We start from the raw sequence: 21,073 nt of genomic DNA, 5'->3' as shown, positions 1-21,073 counted from the left end.
GGACTACTCACATGAGTATGGGTTACAGGACTAGACTGCAAGAGATATGCATTTATTTTCTCAGTTGCTTGCCGTCATCATGTGTCACGTGATTTAGCTTATCCAGCTAAAGTGAGCAGAAGCAGTTGCTTTCCTCAGGTTAGTGGTGGTGATAGGTGACTACTATATTGCACGATTGTGATCTTGCTGTCTTCACACATTGCACATCACCACTGAAGAAACAGAATATCTGGGGAGTATAAACACTAATTTTTGGGAATATATAATTTGGGCCAAAGTATTCTTCATATATGATTGATGGGGGGGAAAGAAATATTCATCAGGAGTGTGTTGAGTTTTTCAAACTTTATAGAACACATTTTAGACTTTGCTTTTGAATAAATAGATGTCTAAAACAGTGAGTGCATTTTTTTCTGTGTGTTTTTTTTTTTTGGTTTCTGTTGTCTCACGAGTCATATCAATACAACAACTAAACTTTTTTTTACTCTAAAACAAATATATCTTTGTCTCATATAAGTGAATTATAGAAGTAAGAGATAGAAAAGACATATCTCATTCAGCCTGTGTCATGTGGTATAAACTAGAAAAACTCCAATGTTGTCTATACCATGGTTTAAATGTGAGACCACTATGCAAAATGATTTGCTACAGAACTAGTGGAATTTGAATTTAAAAGCTAGGTGCCAGATTTTCATAGGCACCTAAAGATTCTGGTAGACACTTTGAGTGATTTTCAAATCAATGGGTATTAGGATCCTAACATGTTTAGGTATTTTTGAAAATCCCACTAAGTGTCTATCTGCATTTTTAGGTGCCGAAATACCTTTGAAAAGCTGTCTCTTTCGTGTTTAAACAAAATCTATTTTATACTAAGTTCTAGATATATAGGACATTTCATGAAAGTAACATGTAAATAGCTATTTGTTTTTCTTCCTGAAGAATAATAATAATCATATCACCATTTGATTCTTTTCCTAGGGTCCCTTTACTAAAAATGTTTTTGTATGTGGCATTCACACAAGTGCTTCCAAGATGAAAACTCTGCATCCCTTACATTTCCAAAGTGGTGTCTGGTGTCTCAGTCACATAACTTGACTGTAATGGAAGTTGATGCACAGCTAAAATCCTCAGGTGCTGAAAATTCACGTAAAAGAGAATAATATTTCAAGGACTGAAATTATTAATAAATATCCTAGACCCTCCCAAAAGTTCAGTTCTATAGAGATTCTAAGTCACCTCTCCTTGTTAATTGGTGGAACTACACTTTTAAGTAGACAAGAACAATCAATAGTCATCCTAAACAACTCATCCCATGAGGGAAGAAGTCGTCAAGCATGTAAGTGGCTGGTTGGACTTGGGAGGAGGCAGAGTATTTGTTAGTTGTATCATGGATGAGCCCCATGAGCTAGGTACTGTATGAACACAGAACAAAGAGACTGTTCCTCCCTCCAAATGCTTATATTCTAAGTAGCAGGATGATTGAAGCACTCCCTCTTAGTATACTGCATGTGGGGCTCTGTAAAAGACAAGGTGCCCTGTTTAGTAAAAAGAAAAGGAGGACTTGTGGCACCTTAGAGACTAACCAATTTATTTGAGCATGAGCTTTCATGAGCTACAGCGCATACTGTGGAAACTGCAGAAGACTTCTGCAGTTTCCACAGTATGCATCCGATGAAGTGAGCTGTAGCTCACGAAAGCTTATGCTCAAATAAATTGGTTAGTCTCTAAGGTGCCACAAGTACTCCTTTTCTTTTTGCGAATACAGACTAACACGGCTGTTACTCTGAAACCTGTTTAGTAAATTGACACTTGTCTATGAAGTATTATCAGTCAAAGTAGAGCTTGATCAATTAAGTTAATTTGGCTAGAAAATGTGCCTTTGCTCCACTTGAGTGGTGCTGACACAAGAACATGTTAAAGAAATGTACCTCATTCATGAAAGAAGAGGTCTTTCCAATATATTGTAATGTAAATAGTAGTGATGATTTTTTATGGAGTCATTAGACTCAATAGCTTCACTCGCAGTTGAACTATTTTGGTGAATTTCTCTGTATTACATGAAGAAAAGGTAATTCCAAATGCATTACCTAATTAGGTATGTCTACATGTCAAGCTGGAGCTATAAATTCCAGCTCAAGGAGACATACCTACACTAGCTCTGACCAAGCAAGGCTAGCTGCCTTGACTATGTACTCATCAGAGGCACTAGGAATGTACTTGGGAGCGGCTTGTCCCGCTACCACTTACACTGTTGTGGCGTCACTTCTATTTTTAGCATGCTAATTTGATCAGAGCTAGCACAGGTATATCTCCCCGAGCTGGAAATTACACTTCCAGATCTAGTGTAGACGTACCCTTTTTGTACAACTTTGCATGTAAATTCACTTTTGCACCTAATTATTTTCATGCCAGTGCATACAAATGATGCAAAGGTAAATGCTGCTTGCTATTACAGTAATATAAATCTGAAGTAATTGAATTCAGTGTAATTACTCTGTATTTTCAACAGTGGCAGGATTTGACCCACTGTGGCTGTGCTTACACTAACCTTTTTTGGGAAATTGCCGCAACTCCAATGATGAACACTGTTTTTTAGACACGGCATTGGAATTTGCATGGAGTCATTGAATCCTGCTCAGATAGGGTCTTAATGATATAGTAGTAGTAAAAATGGAAGTGAACATCCACCAGCACTCCGGCTATTGCCACGGCCAATACAACTCCAACATTGTTAATATACAGGTTGGAGATTTCCCAAAACAGAGTAGTTGAAAGGGACCATGGGGGTTCTGGGCCACTGCTGCTTCTGCATTGTCATTGGGAGCTCAGGCTGGGTTTCTGCTGGAGGACCCTGTGAAGCTAGACACTGCAGGAAGTACCACTCATCAGGGCCCGAGTGGTGGTCCCCTGCAGCCCACTGTTTGGTTCATGCTGGTATATAAACTAGGAAGCCAGTGTGGGGAGCTGTCTGAGCAATGATGCAGACTGTCTACTTACTTCCTCTCTTGACCTTGCCTTGCTGTGAACCCCAGACTCCGGCTTCTGACCCTGTTTCACCCCCAACTCTGCTACTTGCCCGCTGTCTGTAGTGCCTGACCCTGACTCCCTGGTATCCTGGCCTGGCTCAACCTCGACTCTGCTGCTTGCCTGCTATCTGCAACTTGGTGCCTGACCCTGATTTTCTGGTATCCTGAGCTGGATTGACCCCCCACCCTGATACTTGTCTCCTGGCTGCAACTTGGTAACTGGTTGGTGCACACAGGCTGCCCACCGCCCAGCCCTGACAATGGTGTAGAAAAGGCCCCTGCATAGGTCTGAACCACACTTGGGTGTGTGTTTGAGGTGAGAATACACAAAGACAGGTGGAGGGCCTTTTTGAAAATTTGTTGGGAGGAATGTTTCTTCAACATTTCAGTGAGTTTTTCAAAAAGAATAATAAAAAGAAATCTTCTGGTACTTCCCCTGAGTTGGACACATTATCATTTAACATGCTTCCTTGGTTGTTTATTTTGAGTACTATTTTCAATAGACCTGCAAATTTGATTTATCCACTAGCCTTCATTACTGCCATCTAGAATTGAATCCGCTTTGAAATTTGTCTTTGGATTCCATTTGCCTTGCATTTGTTTCTCTTTTGTAACCTCTTTTAGAGGAGAACTTTTACAAAATCAAACCTTAACCTTTCAATGTTGATTATCTAACCCATCTTTGAGATTCCACATCTTAAACTTCTGGAGATTTTGTATAGAGGACATGTACAAACTAATTATATTGATCCTTTAAAACATGTTTTGGATGATTTTGACACTCTTGGGGAAGTTTTGGACTTTTAAAACACATCGTAGTTATTTAAGGGATTTCAAACACTCGGGACAAAATTTTTGAGCAGTTTTTTTTAATACTTGGCTGATAGTTTTGGAGCACTATCTATTCTGAATTGGTTTAATCAACTCTATAGTTTGTGCAGCTCACATTTCTGAGCATTTTTTCCCCCCAGGACTGTTCTCAGACTCTTTTTGGATCCTTTAAAAATACTCTCTGGCCCATTTAGCACTTTTAGGATAACTTATGCCTTTAAAAATTCAGTTTTATACACTCTTTGCAGCTTTCTGGGACAATTTATAAAAGCACGTGGAGCCTTTTTGTAAAGTGTTAGGGTGCATTTTGGACCAATTTTAGAAGGTGTTGGATGCTATTATAAAACTTTGACACTTTTTCTCTAACTTTCATCCTTTTGGTGGACATTTTGGACTAGTGATTGACATATATTGGATATTTTTTAAAAGTTTTATGACACTTTTTGGTGATATGTTAGACAAATTTATCTCTTTGACATTTAGGATCACTTTGGGAATTGGGTTAAAAATGAGCTGGAATATGTTGAAAAGTGTAAAATGGTGTGTTTAAAAAAAGTGTGTTAAAAATTGCCTGAAAAAAACCCAAAAGTGTCAAAATAGACTGCAATGTGTAAAAGATAATCAAAAAAGGTGCCCCCAAAGTATCAAAAAATGGTTAAAATAAAGTACAAGAAATATGCCCAAAATGCGAAAGAAGAGGCAGGGGGGAAAAGTCTATTTTAAAGCCTTTTTCAAAGTTGTTCCAAAGTAGTTCAAAAAATGAGCCAAAAGGCATCCTTGCAGAATGAAAAATGCCTTCAACTATTTTTAGAATGTATGTTTCTAACATCCTCCAAAGTGCAAGTAAATGATTAAAACAATGCCCGTAAAAATGGCAAAAAATTTTTTTTTTTAAAAAAGAGCATCTAAAATGTACTAAAAAAGTCAAGATCTAAAAGCCTTTTTTTAAAGTAACTAAAATTGTCTTTTAACCTCTGGAAAAATGATCCAAAAATGTTTCTTTTAAGTGTTTAAATGGCTGAAAAAAGTGTCATGTAAGTATAAAAGAAGCTCAAGGGAAGAGTGCAAAGAAAGGTCTGAAATAGTCACAAAATGACTAAAAACTATTATATGAAAAGTCATTATTTGTTTTTAAATGCTGCAAAAATACACTAAAAAGTCAAAACAGCACCAAAGAGGTCTGAAAAAAGTGTTTAATGGGTAAAATGAAATGAAAAGGTAAAAAGCTCCCCCAAAAGAACCATTTTTCAAAGTGCCCCCAAAAGGTCAGAACGGGTCCAAAAAGGGCTGGAAACTCTCAAACATTTAAATAATATTTAGCTGTACTCTAAAAAAGTTTAAAGTGCCTGAAAATAAAGTATAAAAGGCTCTATAATTAGCACAAAAAGTGTCTCAAAATTACCCTAAAATGGAGAAGAATGATCACAAAAGTCTGCAAATTAGCTCCAAAGCGACCACACACACTCATCCGACGAAGTGGGTATTCACCAACAAAAGTTTATGCTCCAATACGACTGTTAGTCTATAAGGTGTCACAGGACTCTGCCACTTTTACAGATCCAGACTAACACGGCTACCCCTCTGATACCTCACACACACACAGATATTCCCTTGGATATATTTGTGCAGATTCAAATGGAACCATGCACATGTGCACCAGAGGGCAGAATTTAACCTAAAGTGAAGTGCTAGGAAACCATGTTGCATATTCCCTAATTCAATGTGAGAGGCAGTCTTACCTCATATTATGGTGCTTGAATTGACTAATGAAGCCAATCCCCTTATGAATGAATCAGGGAGGATAATGCAAATTTTGCGAATTGTTTAGTAATATTCTTTCACTAGTACAACTGGTCACATCTCACTGTCTATTTTGATTCTGTGGTTGTGTTGATGATCTAAGAAGGAACTTATTAGCAGTGTTGTCTGACTCGTTGGAAAGATTGTTAGAGCTGCAAGTGCCAGGTGTGTACATGTACTGATGACGTTGAACGAAGATGGGATTTGCTCAGTGTAGGCCTAAATCTGCTCCAGATCAAGTCACTGGAAATGACTGCAGTGGGAGCAAAATTAGTTCAACTCTGAGTGCTTTTGAAAATCTTCCCCCAAAGTCGTATATGTTTGCGTTGCATGGAAAAATTGCAGCAACTGACTGCCTTGGATCTCATGTGTCAGAACTATTTCCAGCAGCAATGTCAGAGAGATTCACTCCTGTGCGATACCAAATTCCTCTTGACATAGTATTGCTCTAAACTGAGCAAACTTCTCGGACTCAAGTTCACTCAGCACCAGAGGCCAGCTAACTTGACTGATGATGAAGAGAACTGGGCAGCTGAAATGTTGCTTCACTGAGGAAAACTTTCTATTTTCTGTGCCTTACAGGTTCTGGTGGATGGCTTTGTGAGTTCCTTTTAAACAAATGTCAAGCAGTGTCACTAGGTTATTACTCTTGATGTTAGCATCCTGTTGTATCTTCTGTCAACATCCAATTTAGCTATCACTGAATTGTTACTGCCACTGCAGCCAAATCATCAGGTTGGACGTGAGCCCTGATGTTATTAGGCACTGGCACAATGGTGAAGTTTTATGCTCTTTCCTCTCTCCTTTTGCTAAAAGGAGCTGCTTTTGAGCTCTGTTGGGACTTTTTGTGGTCTTGGAGCTTATTTTGGGAATTTGCAGATTCTTTTGACCACTTGTTACAATATTTCCAGAAATAGTCTCTGGAAATATCCTGTATCAACTGGATATTTTCTTTTTCTTTTTTTTTATACAACCCATGCTGCACTTTTGGCGTTAGCTAGGATGTCACATTGATGAATAATAATAATTCACAAAAAAGAAACTTCATGTAACATTAGTTAAGGTTGCTCTGTTCAATAAATTAAACCATAAAAAATTAGGAAATACAAAGTAAAGGATTATAGGGTTGCAAAATCAAGCAGTGTCAACTCAGGAAAATCCAGACTGACTGTTGGCCATGCAAGCTTAATTTGGACTCCTTGTATGCATTGTGAAACAACCTTTAATTACATGATCCTATATTATATTTTGCCCAGGACCTTTGTCTGGTTCATTCAGTCCTGCCCTGGGGATGACTAGCGGTACATGCCAAAAGGAATTAACTAGTGTGGCTGGCTGCCTGCAGCTATATTGAACTGTCAGCAGTCCTATACAAAGATTTACCATTGAGAATGTGGATATAGTATTTGTTTAGGTTTAAATCTCTGGCCGACAGATCACTTCAGCTACAATATTTTATTAAGCATAAGTTTCTAAGTTTAACACTTATCCTCAAGAGTATGTAGATTTTAGAGCACTTCGAAAAATTGTCTGCTAAACTGCATACTACTATCCACCTTAACAACTGAGGTGTTTCTGCTCTACTGTAATGCTTGTTACAACAGCTGGGAACATTAGTTTGAAAAGGCATCATCTGGTCTGTTTGTGCATTAGGCTTAGCGTCGTGAGAACTAATGGGTGAAGAAATGAGACCAGAGAGATGGCATTTTTCTTTCTTTGTTTTTAATGTATTTATTTAAATTGATGTATTTACTTTTGGCCAAATAACCTAAAGCTGGGGATAGTTTACTAGTTACAATCATTATTCTGAAATATAACAACTGCACATTTCTGAGCATCTCCTGTTATGGTTTGTCTGTGGTCTGACCAGAAAAAGTAGTACAGAAAAAGCAATGTGATTGCTGTTTATGGAGTTGTTAATAAATAGTTATACACCTTACATTGCTAGCACTTTTATCATGGATCTCAAACATACAGCTATTAAATAAATGAGTCCTAATTTATGACCCTTCCCTCATGTCGGTCCACTAGAAGTTGGGGTTGATGAAGGTGTTGCAAACGGTGCCTTCTTTCCACATCTCTCCTGAGAATATAGATATATAATATTCTCATGCCTTGCCGTGGTTTGTTACTTTCAAGCACTGCCACTTGGGTAGTGTGTACCACCTCTCCTCCCTTGCATGACTCAGGCTCTTCAGAGCCATAACTGAGTCCTAAGCTTCACACGGTACAGTGAGGAAAGTGAGAGATGTATATGGATCACTTAAATGTAAGTATGTCTTAAGAAGCTCTCCATAACTCACAGAACACTGTACAACAATAGCTGAAGATAGTAGGTCCTGAAGAATACCATAGGCCAGAGGTGGCCAACCTGTGGCTCCAGAACCACATGCGGCTCTTCAGAAGTTAATATGCGGCTCCTTGTCTAGGCACCGACTCTGAGACTGGAGCTACAGGTGCCAACTTTCCAATGTGCTGGGGCGTGCTCACTGCTCCACCCCTGCCTCTGCCACAGGCCCTGCCCCCACTCCACCCCTTCCGGCCCCCTCCTCCTCTCCATCCCCAAGAGCCTCCTACATGCCATGAAACAGCTGATCAGGAGACGCTGGGAGCGGGGAGTGGAGCTGATGGGGGCTGCTGACGCATTACTGTGGCTCTTTGGCAATGTACATTGGTAAATTCTGGCTCCTTCTCAGGCTCAGGTTGGCCACCCTTGCCATAGGCTGTTGAATCTATAGGGGAATTTAGGTAGACAATATCATTATCAGGGTTGGGATTCAGCCAGGACATAAGGGTTAACATTCCTTATCTCGATGCCGTGTGATCTTTAATGATGGCAAATGGCCAGGACACTGGTGTTAAACCTCATCTGAAAGATGACACCTCAGCTGTTGCACAGCAAAAGGGCAGATCCAGTGGGCCCTCCTTCAACGGGTTTCCAGCAACCCCCTTCTCACCAACATATTCAACACCAGCACAAAGCCCTTCTTCCTAGTGCACAGGGAGCAGAGAAGGTCCCTGCAGAGCTGCTTTGCCTAGCCACACCCTGGGGTTAATTGGTATGAAAGGGCTTGCACTGACCATCTGCCAATATGTGAATTTCACCTGCTCTGTGGGGGAGTGTATAATCCAGTTCCATGCATGATATCAACATGCTCTCACTACTCGCAAATGTTTTTACAATAGTATTATGCTCTTAGAATATTTACAGTAACAAATTGTAGTAAAGCAGTTGATGCGCCGATGGTATCACCATTTCCCTCTTCTTTAGCCCAATACCCCTGAAAACCAGCATTCTGCTAGTCCAGGAGGTCTGTACTGGGCTCCTTTGAGAGCTCCTCAATGCAGCCTCTTACTAGGATGGAAGGATTATTCCTGAACCACAGAGGACACTTCTTGCCATCAAGAATTGCATGTGTTGCCGCTGCAGCACTCCCTGCTTAGCTACCAAAAGCAGGAGACTTTTCTTATACCCTTGACTTAAGCTAGTTTAAAGTGATGCTAGAAATATTTGCAAGGAATCATGAATTTCAAATTACCACTGACAGTCTCCATTTTCTTGCAGCATGATAAATTCTTGGTGAGATGAAGCTCACCGGGCTTTGGAACAGGCTGAGGCTGAAATCGCTGTCCGCAGGGCAAAGAGAAGACTATTTTGAATTCTAGCCACACATTGGGGCAGCAACATCCAGGCTTATAAAAGGGATTTTAAAAGTAGACTGGTGTAAATCAGTGTAAATCAGTGTCGCCCTGGTGATCTTAATGGAGTGACACTGATTTACACTTGCTGAGGCTCAGAGTTCATATTTCTCACTCCTTTTTTATCTACCTTTAAATTCTGTTCCCGACTGCCACAGCCCCTAAATGCTGGAATCAGTCTCAGTCTAGTAGGATTTCCAAAGTGCCTATCACCATACTATCTATACAAGTATGCTCAGCAAGCTGTGTCAAGCCCTGTGGTAGACTAACTTCGCAAATTACTGATCAGAAAATTTCCCTCCCCCCGCCCTTCGTTTTCATACATGTTACTCCTAAAAGAAGCATAATGTCACAGGGCCAAATCCTTCTCATTTTACTTATATGAAAAGACCCATCATTACTCCAATGAGAGAGGGTGCCAGGATCTGAGATACCATTAATCTTTAGTTGTTTGGTTGTTTTTATAAAATATCTCAGTTGTTTTACAGTTGTACTTGCATATTGAATTTTTTTGTCAATATTCTCTAAGCACTGTTTTAATGCTTAGATTAATATATCCAGAGAACAATGGGCTTGTTTTGCCCCTCCTGGACACAAGTTTTACATCACTATGACTCCCTGGAGTTATCTGATTGGCACCAGTGTACCCATTATTTATAACTGTATCATGCTTTCTCTTAATATCAGGTAGGAGTGAGTAGAGGCTTTGCCTCTTTTCGGGCATAATTCTGCAGACACTTAACACTGAGCATAGCATTTACAAGGTCAATGGGACTATTCCTTGGAGTTAGCACTACACCCAGTAGTAAGCATTGGCGGGATCAGTCCAAAAATGTGGACTGTTACAGAGGAGTTAGAGCTGTTGTTTGTGCCTTTCTCATACATTAATTCCTTTCAATGATCACTTATTGATATGTAAAAATATATCATTTCAGTTGAAAAATTACAAATTTCCACACCATGGGGTATAACTGGGTGTACAGTGCAATGGAAGTTAAATACTTATTGTAGATTAGCTAGTGACATAGCCTGACAGGAACCCTAATGTCACCAAATGTTAGGTTTATTCCATAAATCAATGAGTAACACCCAGTGAAAAAATGTATGCGGTTGCTCTAACAATCCATTGTATAGATCTGATCTTTCGCCCACTGAAATTAAATGCCAAACTCCCTGTGACATTAAAAAGCTGCAGGATCAGACACTATGTTTACAGTGATGACGACTGCTGTACTATCAGAAAATACCTGGAAGCCATGGATAGAGCTAATCTGCCAGTGGAAAACTAAACATACCTTTCTATCCTGGTCTTGTAAGGTTATAGGTTAAGTAGGTTCACTCTAATCTCAATTTGTGACCCAGCTTCATGCTGATTGGTAGCATGGCTAATCTCTTTTCCACTGACAATGATGCCTGCTGTAAACTGTAATAAGAACTGTGCACACTAGATGTCCTCAGGAGAACATGGATTCATCACTCTAAAACCTTCAGGTGAAGGCTGACAATTATAACAACAAATTAGGGGTGAAGGTGCACAGTAAAACTGAAATGTACTAACCATGGGGAACAGGGACAGTTGGGGAGTGGGAGGTGGTTCGGGGGATTCAGTGTGGGTGTTCTGTATGAGGGATGGGGAGAAACTGGGGCAGAGGGGGGAGGCTGGTATGTCAGGGTTAGGAAGTGGGTGCTCTCCAGCAGGAGTAGGGGACAATTGGGGGTGTCAGGGATGGGTGGGGGAGCAGAGTGGGTGCGCTGCATGGGGAGTGAGGGGAGCTACTGCGACTTGGGAGGGAGCAGGTTGGAAGGGTGCGGGGGTCTTGGCAGACCCACTTCCTCCACAAGAGTAGTTGCTCTTGGCCTGATCCTGAGTGCCATGGTGGCTGCTTCAGCCCCTGTGGCCCTGCTCTCACCTCCACCCCTACCAGTTAAGAACATAAGAATGGCCCTACTGGGTCAGACCAAAGGTCTTCCGATGGTGGTCAGTGCCAGGTCCCCAGAGGGAATGAACAGAACAGGTAGTCATCAAAATGACAGAGCCATCCCCTGTCACTCATTCCCATCTTCTGGGAGAGCTAGGGACACCATTCGTGCCCATCCTGGCTAATACCCATTGATAGACCTATCCTCCATGAATTTATCTAGTTCTTTTTTGAACCCTGTTATGGCGTTGGCCTTCACAAAAGGCTCTGGCAGGGAGTTCCACAGGTTGACTGTGCATTGTGTGAAGAAATACTTCCTTTTATTTGTTTTAAACCTGCTGCCTATTAATTTCATTTGGTGACCCCTAGTTCTTGTGTTATGAGTAGTAAAAAAAAAACAACTCCCTTATCTACGTTCTCTACACCGGTCATGATTTTATAGACCTCAGTCATATCTCCCCTTAGCTGTCTCTTTTCCAAGCTTAAAAAATGGCCCAGTCTTATTAATTTCTCCTCATACGGAAGCTGTTCCATACTCCTAATAATTTTTGTTGCCCTTTTCTGAACCTTTTCCAATTCCAGTATGTCTTTTTTGAGATGGGGCGACCACATCTGCACATAGTATTCAAGATGTGGGCATCCCATGGATTTATATAGTGGCAACATGATATTTTCTGTCCTATTATCTAGCCCTTTCTTAATTATTCCCAGTATTCTGTTCGCTTTTTTGACTGCTGCTGTACATTGAGCGGATGTTTTCAGAAAACTATGCACAATGACTTTAAGAGCTCTTTCCTGAGTGGTAACAGCAAATTTAGTTCCCATCATTTTATACATATAGTTGGGATTATGTTTTGCAGTGTGCACTACTTTGCATTTATCAACATCAAATTTCATCTGCCATTTTGTTACCCAGTCACCCAGTTTTGAGAGATCCTTTTGTAGCTCTTCGCAGTCTGCCTGAGTCTTAACTATCTTTAGTAATTTTATATAATCTGTAAATTTGCTACTTCACTGTTTACCCCTTTTTCCAGAGCATTTATGAATAGGACTGGTCCCAGAACAGACTCCCCTGGGGGACACCACTAGTTACCACTCTCCATTCTGAAAACTGACCAGTTATACCTACCCTTTGTTTCCTATCTTTTAACCAGTTACCAATCCATAAAAGCACCTTCCCTCTTATCCCATGGCAGCTTACTTTCGTAAGACCCTTTGGTGAGGGACCTTGTCAAAGGCTTTCTGAAAATCTAAGTACACTATGTCCACTGGATCCCCTTGGTCAGTGATGAGCTGCCAAAATCTGAACAACGTGTTCCCTCCTCACCCCACGAGGGGGGTCGTTGCCCATCCCTGCCCCCCGGGACTCCTGCCCCATCCAACCCCCCCACCCCGTGTTCCTTGATGCCCCCCCCCAGAACACCTGCCCCATCCATCCCCCTCCCTGTTCCCTGACTGCCCCCAGAACTGTAGTGGGTGCCCATCTCTAAGAGCCAGAGGCACCTGCCGGGGGGAGCAAGGTGGGGAGTCCTGGAGGTGCTTACCTGGGGCAGCTCCCAGGAAGCATCTGGCAGGTCCCTCTGGCTCCTAGGGGCAGCGAAGCGTAGCTGGGGGGCAACAGAGGGAGCAGCCGCTCCCCCACTGATCACATCAGAAGTGGTGCCTTAGGCGCTGACTCCCTGGGTGCTCTTGGGGCTGGAGCAACCACGGGGAAAATTTGGTGGGTGCAGAGCACCCACCAGCAGCTACCCGCCCTGTGCCCAGCCCCAGATCACCTCGCTCCACCTCCTCCACTGAACGCACTGCCCCGCTCTGCTTCTCTGTCCCCTGCCCCAGGCTCTCCACGAATCAGCTGTTTGCGCAGGAAACCTGGGAGGGCTGAGAAGCAGGCGGCGGCTTCCCACTCAGGCTGAGGGTGGTGGAGGTGAGCTGGGGCGGGGAGCGGTCCCCCTGTGTGCGCCCCCCCCGGTTACCTGCTGCAGTGCGGGTGGCCCACCTCGTGCACCCCCCCAACCCCAGCTCACCTCCGCCTCCCTGGGCCTGAGTGGGAAGCTGCGGCCTGCTTCTCAGCCTGACCCGGCTTCCCATGCAAACAGCTGATTCATGGGAAGCCTGGGGTGGGGGGGGGGCAGAGAAGCAGAGCGGGGCGGCACATTCAGGGGAGGAGTTGGAGGCAGAGCGGAGGTGAGCTGGGGCCGGGGGTAGGGTGGGGAGCTGCTGGTGGGTGCTCTGCACCCACCAAATTTTCCCCTTGGGTGCTCCAGGGCTGGAGCACCCATAGAGTCAGCGCCTAGGGCACCACTTTTGGCCACTTAAATTTAGAAGCCCTTTTAGAACTGGTTGTCCCTTGCAGAACAACCAGTTCTAAAAGGGCTTCTAAATTTAACAACCGGTTCTAGAGAACCGGTGCGAACCGGCTCCAGCTCACCACTGCCTTTGGTCCACATGCTTGTTGACCCCCTCAAAGAATTCTAGTAGATTGGTGAGGCATGATTTCCCTTTACTAAAACCAAGTTGACTCTTCCTCAACAAATTATGTTCATCTATGTGTCTGACAATATTGCTCTTTATTATAGTTTCAACCAGTTTTCCCAGTACTGAAGTCAGGCTCACAGGCCTGTAATTGCTGGGATCACCTCTGGAGCCCTTTTTAAAAATTGGCATCACATTAGCTATCCTCCAGTCATGTGGTACAGAAGCTGATTTAAATGATAGGTTACAGACGACAGTTAGTAGTTCTGCAGTTTCACATTTGAGTTCCTTCAGCACTCTTGGGTGAATACTATCTGGTCCTGGGGACTTATTGCTGTTTAATTGAGAAATTTGTTCCCAAACCTCCTCTAATGACACCTCTATCTGGGACAGTTCCTCAGATCTGTCACCACAGTTGCAGAGCCCTGCCCAGCCTGAGTGTATGAAACAACTCACTTAAGAACAACACGTGGGGTGGGAATATAGATCAACCCCCACAATATTACCATTGTGGAGGCACTAGCCCATACCCCACCCATGGGTCTGCCACCTCTGTCTATAACAGCCCATTACTTTCAGGAAAAAATAGTGTGATATGCAAGTTTCCATGTAAGAATTGCTACATTTAAGGACAGATTTCTTGCTCGTAAGGTATAGCACTTTGTTCTGCAAATCGTCCCATTCATTTAATTGGAACTACTCACTACTAAATCTGAGTAAAGGGGATAAAATCTGGCCTTCAATGTGGAGTTTCTACTCAGATGATCACTGTTATAATTCTAGCAACTAAGAGAGTTTAAAATTAATTAGCTAAACATTTCTGTGTGGAGAGAAACAGACGCTGTTCCATTTTTGGCTACTTTTGAATATTTCAGAGAAAGATGTTTTGTCTAAACATTATCATCCAGTTTAAATAGCACTCACGTCACTATTTCATTGGCCAGTGGAGATACTACCCAGGAGATATTAATATTTTCACTTGGTTCCATGGATGATTTTGGAGATTTGAGGCAGAAAATGTTACATGTATCCCTTGTGGTGTGGTCTCAGGCAGGGCTTACTCCTGCGTCAAGGAAGATTATGGCTAATAGGATTTGGTACTTGGAAGCTGCTGGCATATCTGGTACAGACTCTGTGTTTTCTTAAAGAAGAATATGGACCCCATTTGTTGTGTCATTTTTCTTCTTCTGGCCTTTTACAGGATAAACCCAGCTCTTTCTTATTGTGTTATAGGATGCTCCTGCTCCAGCGATAGCTTTGGAAGGTAAGAAATGTTGGCATCTTATTAATAGTCTTCAGAAGAGTGTTTTGGAAATTCTTGGTATGGCTTGGGCAGTCTTGTGAATACTAGCCAATAATAGATGGATATATTAGGTCCTTAATAATAGATTTGTATGTTGTGGATATCACTAATATTGTTTGGGTATTACTAGTTTGGGTGAATAATAAGGTATCTGGGATATGTATTTTAAGATAGTTTTTATTGGGTTAAATGCTTCTTTTGAAGGGAGAGGGAAGTTAACCATATCTAATAATACATTGCTTATGCGGGTATTCTGTTTCCAGTAGCCATTAGTTTGTTACCCATGTGCACAGTGTGTTAGCTAAAACTTTACTGATTTCCTCCCTAGGAGTGTGCTGTGCATGTCTACATCCCTGAGAAAGATACCTGGAGACATCCCTCAAGACATCAGAAAAATTAGAATAGAAAACTCTCATCTAACAGAACTGCCTCGTGGGTCATTCTCCAATGCCAGTGCCTTGGAATACCTTTGGCTGAATTTTAATAATATCACAGTTATGCACCTAAAAAGCTTAGAATACCTGAAGGATCTGACAGAGCTGAGATTGCAGGGAAACAAGTTAAGTTCAGTTCCATGGACAACATTTCAAGATACTCCAGCTTTAAAAATATTGGATCTAAAGCACAATAGACTGGATGTTCTTCCAGAGCATGCACTCAGGTATCTGCCCAATCTGACCTACTTAGACTTATCCTCAAATCAGCTTACTGTCATATCCAGGGATGTCTTCTATAATTGGCCTGTGTACCAGAAAACCCAGCAGTCTGAGAGGAAGATGGAAGCTATTTCCAATGCTGTCCTGGCTTTACATGATAACCCATGGATCTGTGACTGTCGCCTTAGGGGATTTGTCCAGTTTATCAAGTCAGTTAGCCCACCAGTTATTCTGATGAATTCTTATTTAACTTGTTCAAGCCCTAAATTTAGGGCAGGGAAGTTCTTTCATGAAGTAGAGCTCAACAGTTGCATGAAGCCATTAACGTCATCCGTTGACACCAACCTGACTGTACATGTGGGATCGAATGTTACCATGGCCTGCTTGGTACAGGGCAGCCCCTCCCCAGCAGTCTGGTGGACCTATGGCCTAAAACATTTAAGGGCATTTACTGGTAAGCAGTGGTGTCAATTTTTTTTTAACGTAAGGAGTTGGAGTCAGTTCCTTGCCTACTAGTTAGTCATTCAGAAATCACCTAACCATTAAAATTATTTGAAATAACACAGCAGGCTCTGGTCAGAAATGGCGCAGAGCAGTGATGGAGACTAAGTGCAGCAAAGTTATTTCAAGTAGGATTTTAGAGTCAATTTGGGAAGGGAGAAGCAGAGACATTCACCAACAAGCTTCTCTCTTTTCTGTATGGTGAAAAACAAGAGGCTGTGAAAAAGATACACTATCCAAGGGCAGGTGCCTACTGGCCTTTTCCTGTTCCTAATGTTTCTTATGGCCTTTTACACAGACAATACAGCAGCTCTGTTATCTAACTGCTAATGTAAACCCACACATTTTTCTAAAACCAAAATATATTCTCCTGGTTCTTGCATAAAACAATAGGTCACAGAGTCTGCTTCCTCTATTACCTTCCAGATTTTGTCTCTCTTAATGAGGTCCTCTCTTCTCCAAAGACTACAATCCAAAATTCATTACCGTTCCTCTTTCCTCCCACATAGCTTAGATCCTTAAGAAACTCCATCTCATGCTGACTGCCTTCAGTAGTACAATTTATGTGTTTTCATAAGATCATTTTCTATAATGCATCCAATTTTCTACACAGAATTCTGAGTGGCACCACAACTCCTGACACTTAAATGAAATAGTTTTAGTCATGAATCCCAGAATATTATTTGCTTTTATTTTAATGTTTTATCAGCATTTGTCATTTTCCCTTAACAAGCCACATATTACATCAATTCTATATATTCTCTCTTGTCATATATCCATAGCTACTGTAATAAATAGATTAGACAGACTATTTTCAACTAGTAGCAAATGCTATTGTTAAGATTGTTTTTCAGTTTCCATTCCAACCCACCTTATGTTGCTCATAGTGTTCTTCAACAAATTCCTTTGAGGCTGAAATTTGCCTTGTCTGGTATAATGGATGATACAATTTAGCCCAGAATACATGTCTGTGTCCATTAAAACACTTTCTCTTTGATTTATTATCACTTATGTAAGCTATTTGAACTGCAGAGTATGTAAGAATAAGGAGGCTTTTGCTGGGAGAGAAAAATAGGAGATCTTTGTTCTTTTCCCCCCCGATTTTTAAAATGATTTTCACCTGTATTTAGAAAATCTGTATGTGTGTACATCAGCAATCCAGCACATTCATGAACAAATGTACAATAACAACCACAATAACATGTACAATAACAATAACAAGGCAATGGGAGAAATGTGATTAAAATACTGAACACCAGTGCTACCTTCCAAGGAGCTAGGGAAACAGTGATTTCAACCAAGAATCTGAAAATAACGAAAACATTTCATGACATTTTCCTCTAATGTTGATCTCAGCTGTGTATATATCTAAGCCTGCACAGTCTAGGTTGCAATACACTATGTCCAGACCTTGGGTCTCATGTAACTTTTTGCTGACCTAGGTGTTCATCTGTATTTAATGTAGTCATAACACCTGAGTTCTGCGTTTCTCATGAAGCAGGTGGGTTACCATGTTCCTGACCTATTTCTCCCCTCCTTCCCAAAGCACACATTTGTCATGTGATCTCATGCTGTTCCCATGAGATGGAACATTATTCAGTGAGTTAGGCTGGTTAGAAAATGAAGGGGTAGGGGAAAGAAACATCCACAATATTTTCATGAAATTTTGTGTCTAAGGTTAGTTTTTTGGGGGGATTTTGAGTCATGATTTCCTGACTCCTATCTACCAAGAAGTCCTTATTTCCCTCAGGGTAACTCACAGTCAAGGGATGAAGTGAATTCCTAGAGTCACTGTGCCTATAACACAGCTGGTGGTGAGTAGTACAACCTGACATGTCTGTTCTTGCTCTCCTTTTCTCCTCAGTGTCCACTACACACATCAGTGAAGATACAATGAAATCAGAGCTGGTGATTCCCTCAGCTCACCTTATGGATGAGGGCAATTACACCTGCACGGCTGCCAACTTCATTGGCAACACCTCTACTATAATCTCCCTGAAAATCCAGGCTCCCAGAATGGTAGCTTCTTCCTCGTCTTTCTCTTCCTCTGTCTCAGAAGAGAATGCCTATGTTGATGTGAGGATTGCCAAGCAGACAGTGTATGGGATTACGCTGGAGTGGTATGCAGTGACTGAGAATCCAGGAGAAACTTGGTACACCCTCCACTTTGGGAAGTATGACGACTCCAAGAAGGAGATGATTTACATTGGCCCGGGCACCAATACATATTCAGTCAACGACTTGCTCCCAGCTACCAAGTATGAGGTGTGTGTCACTTTAAGGAACCAGACACCCCGAAAGGGCCAATGCATTGTGTTTGTCACAGGCAGTGACATCAGTGAACTGGAGCAGAGGGAAAAGCTCATCCATATCATCATCATTGTATGTGCCATGGTGCTGGCAGTCCCCGCTGGGATGTATGCGTGCACTACGGAGACCCGGCTTAACTGCATGGAGAAGTGCGCTGGATTCTGCCACAAGAATCGCAAAGGGCAGAAGAACCTGAGAGCAGGCAACAAAGAAAACACCTTTGACAGCTTGCCAACCGGCAGTGAGGAGGGGCTGTGTTACCGAGACTCCAGTGAAGACAAGAGAAAGCCAAGGTCTCCGGAGGACAAGGAGAAACCCGACAAACACAAATCTAATCACAGAAATAGCGCTGATCTCTATTAGTGGATAAAAATTCAATCCCATATTAGATTAGATCAAGTTAAATATAGAAGGACCAACAAAAATATACATACACCTAGGTATCTGTGTTACATAAACCCTGGGCATGTGATATGCAGACATACAATCTTGTTTTTCGAAGGGTTTTTAGAAACATCTGAAACTTTAAGGAAAAACGGGGTTATTGGTAAGCAGGAGAGTAATGCATGGCATACACATTGCTGGGAGGGGAGCCAATATACATACTTCCAGCTGCCTGGGAAATTCAATTAAATAGAGGACAGATACATGGCATTGTAATCTTTACAAATTATTCATACATGGACAACCCTTGGGGAAATTACTGAGAGAAATTTATTCTAGTATTTTCATATATATACATATATGAAATATATATATATATTACCATCTGGCAGTGAGGAGTGGGCTGTGTTACCGAGACTCCAGTGAAGACAAGAGAAATATATATATATCCATCCTATTAACTATTTGAGCCAAAAATGGCTCCTTCAGCCCTTACTGCAGCTTAATGCTGATAGAATTTTATTTCCTCATTGGGTACCATTTTGTCTAAGTCAGTCTCTCACTTGCATAGCTTCATTGACCAGGAGGGTTTCAGAAGTGGGAAAGAATTATTTTTAATCTCTCATTGTTAAATACGTGCTTTTATCCTGTGCTCTTTGGAGTATCCATATTGCATCATTTGGGGACAGTGAACACGAGAGCTTTGAAGATGACTTTCCTTACCACCCTGTTTCACTTGCTTATAACTTTTCAGAAATTATTCTTTGGGTTGCAACTTGCCAGGGCTTTGGTCTTAGGGCAAACTGATATGTTTTTGTTATTTTTTGTTGGGGTAAGTTCAAAGGAAAAGAAAATGTTAGCAGTTTTTCAGTAATCTCCATGTGAAAATATACACTTTTTTTCCCATTTTCAAGGAAATTTAAGAACTATTTTTCACAAAGATGATTGAAAAACAACTGTACTTTGTAATGTTAAACATCACATGGAGCTAGTCCTCAAAGGGGAATAGTCCCTGATTATCTGAAACAAAGTAACACAATAACAGTTGTCTAATGTAGGAATTTTTTTAGGTTTCCTTCCTCTTCCCCCCACCCCTGAAATTTCTTTTTTTCCCCTCGTTTTCCAAAGAAAACTCCAAACCTTAAGTAATCTATATTTTCCACAAACATGTTCATTTATCTCAAAAAGCCATTTTTTTCACTGAAAAACCAGTTTTGATGACAATTTTTTGGCAGCTCTATTAAGGATCAAATTAAATCAAATCCAGCAACATTATTTAGGCAAATAATTGTGTTGTCAGCCATGACAGTTATTCAAAAGTCCAGATTGTTAAAGCTAAGGTTTCTCCCATTTTCCTTTCTTAGTTTTTTCCTTTTGTATGCATATGCGAACCTACATGCATCCACAAAAATTAGATTTGAAACACACAGGGAAATCCTGGCAAAATTCTCATTGACTTCAGTGTGGACCATATTTCAGCTACCGAATCCGTTTCTCATTTATAGTAAGGCCCCTTTACACTAGTCTGGTAGTGTAATCCAGCTCACAACTTTAATTCCGAATGGATAAATAGAAGTCAAACCGTGCAGCTATCTATGGTACTTGTACAGGCAGGGAATTATTAATGACATCACACTCTTTTATTTCACTGTACTTACAGAAAGGGAGTCACACACATCACAGACTGCAGGAGTTTGCTGGATCTTGGCACTTCTAGAAGAACAGTGGCTGATCCTACTGAAGCAGCTCTGTATTCCCAACAGAATCTTTAAAACAAAGTATGTTTTTAAAAGGGAGAATCATTTAACTTATAAATTATGGTTATCCATACAGTGAGGCCCAACTGTCTGATCAGCCTTGCACAGAACATAGGAAGAAAAAAACATCTCCTGTCCCAAGGAAATGCTTCTATTAATTATTAATTTGTATTATATGTATTGTGATAGCAGATGAGATTCCCAGTCATGCACCAGGACCCTCATTGTGCTAGGTTTTAGGTTAAGAGCTGACTCAGCCTCTGAAGCTGTACAGGGTGCGCCCCTGGTGTTTCAGGGCATATACCACATCCATGGCCGTCACTGTCTTCCGCTTGGCCTGCTTGGTGTAAGTCACCGTGTTGCGGATCACGTTCTCCAGGAAAACCTTCAGCACCCCGCGAGTCTCTTCATAGAT

General features: G+C 41.5%; 1 protein-coding gene across 1 annotated transcript; it reads left to right on the top strand.

Annotated features, from left to right (window-relative positions):
* The first annotated feature begins 14,901 nt into the window (after positions 1 to 14,901).
* On the top strand, positions 14,902 to 18,880 carry LRIT2 (leucine rich repeat, Ig-like and transmembrane domains 2). Its single transcript, XM_073354909.1, has 3 exons — positions 14,902 to 15,011; positions 15,379 to 16,160; positions 18,072 to 18,880. Exons 1-3 carry the CDS (start codon positions 14,902 to 14,904, stop codon positions 18,878 to 18,880), a joined length of 1,701 nt encoding a protein of 566 aa, XP_073211010.1.
* Positions 18,881 to 21,073: the final 2,193 nt, after the last annotated feature.

This window comes from Lepidochelys kempii, chromosome 7 (genome assembly GCF_965140285.1).
Source record: "Lepidochelys kempii isolate rLepKem1 chromosome 7, rLepKem1.hap1, whole genome shotgun sequence".
Lineage (NCBI taxonomy): Eukaryota > Metazoa > Chordata > Testudines > Cheloniidae > Lepidochelys > Lepidochelys kempii.
The sequence above is the reverse complement of the archived record's forward strand: the minus strand, read 5'-3'. Positions and strand labels throughout refer to the sequence as shown.

Coding starts and splice junctions, on each gene's coding strand:
- LRIT2 (XM_073354909.1), top strand. CDS start 14,902: ATGGACCCCATTTGTTGTGTCATTTTTCTTCTTCTGGCCTTTTACAGG. Junction 15,012..15,378: donor TCCAGCGATAGCTTTGGAAG/GTAAGAAATGTT, acceptor TTTCCTCCCTAG/GAGTGTGCTGTGCATGTCTA. Junction 16,161..18,071: donor ACATTTAAGGGCATTTACTG/GTAAGCAGTGGT, acceptor TTTTCTCCTCAG/TGTCCACTACACACATCAGT.